This window comes from Nannospalax galili, unplaced genomic scaffold (assembly GCF_000622305.1).
Source record: "Nannospalax galili isolate Female #2095 unplaced genomic scaffold, S.galili_v1.0 scaffold1128, whole genome shotgun sequence".
Taxonomy (NCBI): domain Eukaryota; kingdom Metazoa; phylum Chordata; class Mammalia; order Rodentia; family Spalacidae; genus Nannospalax; species Nannospalax galili.
In genome coordinates, this window is record NW_008358632.1 from 1,910,258 (window position 1) to 1,914,425 (window position 4,168).

The following is a 4,168-nucleotide window of genomic DNA, read 5'->3' on the forward strand; positions in this document are numbered from 1 at the left end:
CACGGTGGTTTTCAACATTCCTTCCACCTCAATTGCCACCATTGGCCTTCGAGTCTTTATACCCATTGACTTTTCTCCTATCCTTCTGAAAAGCAGTGAGACTGCCAGAATGATGCTGTTCCTTCACAGCGAGCCCTCACCACGATCCTGACGGTACTGATCACACTTCCAGTTAGTGCTATATTCAGGGAAGCATTCATATCCACTAATCTGGCAAGGCCCCCATTCTACCACCACTGCACAAGCGAGGAAACTGGTGGTCCAAGGTGTAAGAATTGGCAAGCAGGGTGCTGAACCTCACCTGTTTCCTCTCCCTGCCCTACTTGTTCCTGCCACAGAGAAAGCTCCTGCCTCCTGTATCTTTTTGGACTCTCCCTGCCAGGATGGAACCTAAGCTCCTCTTAAATGGGCTGGGAAGGGGTCACCCCTCAACAAGAGCTGCAATGTCAGGCCCTACCCGGCCACACACAGGGCAGATCTGAGCCATCCGCTCCAGTGTGCCACCAACTCCAAGGTGCCTGGGAGGAACACATCATGAGGTGAGGTGCACTGGCAGGCCATAAACCAGCAGAAGAGACATGCTTTTCCATTAACTGAGCATTGTCCCCAGAGTCTTTCCCATGTTCCTCACAGCAGTTTTGGGGAAGGTGACAGATGTTGAAACTGGTCTATGAAGAATACCTTGTCTGGGTTCCACAGCTGGCAAAAGGGAGAATGGTCATACCTCTGCACAGGGGTCACACCCCTTCTTGGGGTCAACTTGGCCTTAGAAACTACCACCCATGCCCAAGGCTCCAGGACCACTCTGTGTCTAGACTGACCTTCCCTGGGGTCCTCCCACACAGGCCACCTCTGGGAAGCTTGGGAGCATAATCCACCAGCCTTTTATCCCATGATTACTCACCACAGTCACTCTGAACTTGAGTCCCTCCTCCTCCCCATCTCCCTCCATAAACCTGGTGAGAGTGCTCCCTGCTCCACCCAACCTTCAGATCTCGCTTCTCCCACCCACCTCCCCAAGCTCAGGAGAATTTATGCTAGGTCAAAGCCTATGAGTTCATGGTAGATGCAAAATGACTCTGCCCCAGGGTAGAAGAGACTTTTCAGTCCACTATTTCATGCATTTAAATTTTCCTTCAGTAAGGAAACTGAGGCCCAGAGAAAAGAAAGAATGGGAAGTTTGGGGCACTGTGGGAACCAGACCTTAGCATCTCTCTTCTGTCTGCACAGACAATCAGTCATGGCAGCCAGTGGCCATGAACAAATCTGGTCTGGCTTATCATTTGCTAATTTGTGTGAGAATTTTAATCAATGGCTGTTTCTTGGGTGCACACACTCAGTTATTATCTGAGCTTGGTAAAACCCACCAAGTTGTTACCCAAGACCCACTTCCACAGAAGCTTGAGAAACTCAAACTTCCTACTTTGGTTCAGGGAGCTAGTATGTCTTGGACAGCTTAGATACAGAAGGGCAGGGCTAGCAGAGGAGAGGGGCAGCCTGACTCCCAGCCCTGCACCCCCCGCCCTGACACCCTACTTGCCTACTTGCAGGTGTGCACATCATAGATGCGGATGCATTCCTGGCAGCTGACGTAGCAGCACCAGTGGAAGATGCAATGACACTTCTCCTTCCGCTTCTCGGTCCTCGTGTTGTGGCCACGGCCACAGCAGAGCAGATCGCAACCATCGATGCCATGGGAGGTGACATTGCAAGTCCGGTCCCTGGTGCCAAAGGAGCCTGTCTCTGGGTTGGGCTCACAAAAGTTGGGGGAGTTCTCATAGTACACCAGGTCCCTCTCAGTGGGTGGCTTAAAGAGTGCATACTTGGCCCGGAGCGTCTCCACCCAGCCCCGGGATTCCCGGTGCTTCTCCACAACCATCTCGGAGGCGCTGTCATATTTGTCCTTGAGGAAGTCACCAATGGCGCGGAAGTCGGGCTGGGCCCACCAGCAGGTCTTAACCTCACAGCTGCCTGACAGCCCATGGCACTTGCACTTGAGGTGCATGTGGTCCAGGATGGTCTAGGGAAGAGGAGCAGCAGTTAGGCTTGGAATGTTCCACCTGGGGCACCATCCCCTCTGTACCACACTTCCTTCCCTACTCTAGTGTTAGGAGAATGGATGGGGACCAGTGTCCCTGGTCACACCCTGTGCACTGGCAGACATCACATTTACTTATCAAAGTGGTGGGGACTAGGGACTGTTATTCCCAATTAACAGATGGGGACACAGGCTGAGAGCTCAACATTGCACAGCCATAGGGAGGGAGCAAGCTGGACTCAAAGCCAGTCCCCACCAGCACCACCACCACATCACAGGCCTACACAGACACAGCTAGCCAACCAAAGACTACAGGCACCTGCTTCCCTAGGATGGCCATTCTCCCTGGCAAACTTGTTCTCCCAAAGAACCAGGAACAGGGCCAGCAAGATAGCTTGTGGCCAAGCATGCTGAGGACTGGAGTTATATCCAGGAACCCACAAGGTAGAAGAGGAGAATCAACTCCACAAGGTGACCTCTAACTTGCACCCGCACGCACCCAACACACACTCGATTTTTCTAAAGAAAGGGCTCTAAGATAGGAAGGTGAGTGGTTAGAGGATGCTGAGGAGTGTGAATAGGACTCAGGCCCAGAAGAGGCAAGGTGGGAAGGGCAGTTCAGGACAAGGGTCCCAGGTGTGCCCTCCCAGGGTTGGGGGTGGCTGGCTTACCGTGCGGCCTGCCTCATTGTTGTGCTTGTTCATGGCCGAGCGCGCATCTGGCCTGTTCTCACGTGCGTCTGCAAACTCCCGGGACACCAGCACCCCGAAGTCAGCGTCCTCGCTGCAGCCGCCCCACTTCCAGCCTTCACCAGGTGGCCCCTTATGATGAGAGTCACAGCCGCAGATGGTGGAGGTGCCCTCGGCACAGGAACGCGTGACCGCGAAAGCTACGCCAGCCGAGGCGATGGCGTGCACGAAGGCCGACTCGCGGGTGGCTGCGGGGGTGGGGGGATTGGGGGAGGCGGTGCTTAGGCTGGAGCCTAGGACACACCAGTCCTACCTCCGAGGGCTGAGGAAGAACTCAAAGGCTTAGCAGCAGCGGGAAGAGAGCCAGGTGCCCTCCCTCACCTCTTTAGTTGGTCCAGACCCTGGTTGGTATCATCACTTTATGGATTAACCAACGGAGGCCAGGGCCTCAAATATGACAGGGGCAGGGATGTTCCTGGAGCGCTAAGGTGGTCATGCGCTGTCCTAGCTCTTGATTTCCTACTTTGTACCTTCCCAAACTCCAGAGAAACGCTCACACTCCCTGCCCTCCCCCAAGCTCTGAACCCTCTACTCTGGAGGTCTGCAGTGTTTCCTGGAAATCTGCAGCCTGTATCTAGCAATGATCCGCCCCAATCCCGAGTCCTTGTTGGCCCACTCCTTATGTGAGCTTCAGTACCCTGCCCTGTAAAACGGGTGCAGCATCTCCCTGCCATGGCTGCCCATTCCCTGACCCCTCCTCCCTCAAACTACAGGTCTAGAGACTGTCACTGGTCCCAGGGTCTGGCAAAGGGGAATATTCTCAGGGGTGTCCCCCAACCTCTTTACAACCAGAGCCATCCTAAATGCTGTGTGTGTAACAGATGCTGCCCTTCGGGTGCTTTATTCCACACAGCGCTCCCGTTTATAGATGAAGCACTGACGATTAGGGACATGAAGGCCGGGGCAAGGAGGGTGCGTTCCACATTGCACAGGTGGCCAGACCCAAGGCGGGCTCAGGGGCTTGCACCGCGCCTTCTCTCCTTGGCCCTCTCGGGGTCCGGAGTCCTGGAGACAGTGAGGCCCGGGCAGGCTTGGCTGATTCTGGCCCCACATCACCCACCAGTGCCCCCTGCACAGAGGGGCCGGAGCTCCCGCGGCATCGCTGGCCGCAGCCGGGGCCCATGAGGATCCCGAGAGAGGGCGCGCGCGGTTCCCAGCGTGGGGGACGCGGGGCGGGGCGAGGCGGGGATTAGCCTGGGAGCGGCGCTGCCAGCCCCGCTGTGCCGGTCCCCGTCCGGCGTGGCCCGCTGGGCTGCTCAATCCGCCTTTGTTCGCGCGGTGTCACACCGCATTACCCGTATAATGCGGCCGCCGGGCCCGGGCCGCCAGGCCGGCAGCCACCGCGTAGCAACCGGCGGCTCCCGCGGCCGGGCCGCGCCCC

At 56.6% G+C, this 4,168-nt stretch overlaps 1 protein-coding gene across 1 annotated transcript in view; it reads right to left on the reverse strand.

Annotated features, from left to right (window-relative positions):
* Positions 1–1,539: 1,539 nt before the first annotated feature.
* The window catches only part of Wnt3 (Wnt family member 3), a 40,733-nt gene continuing 38,104 nt past the window's right edge, over positions 1,540–4,168 (reverse strand). Inside the window, exons 3-4 of the mRNA XM_008821915.1 lie at positions 2,710–2,975; positions 1,540–2,020 (exon numbers count right to left, since the gene is read on the reverse strand). Of these exons, the coding sequence (XP_008820137.1) occupies positions 1,541–2,020; positions 2,710–2,975 (746 nt within the window). The 3' untranslated portion in view covers position 1,540. The remainder of the gene's footprint in view (positions 2,021–2,709; positions 2,976–4,168) is intronic.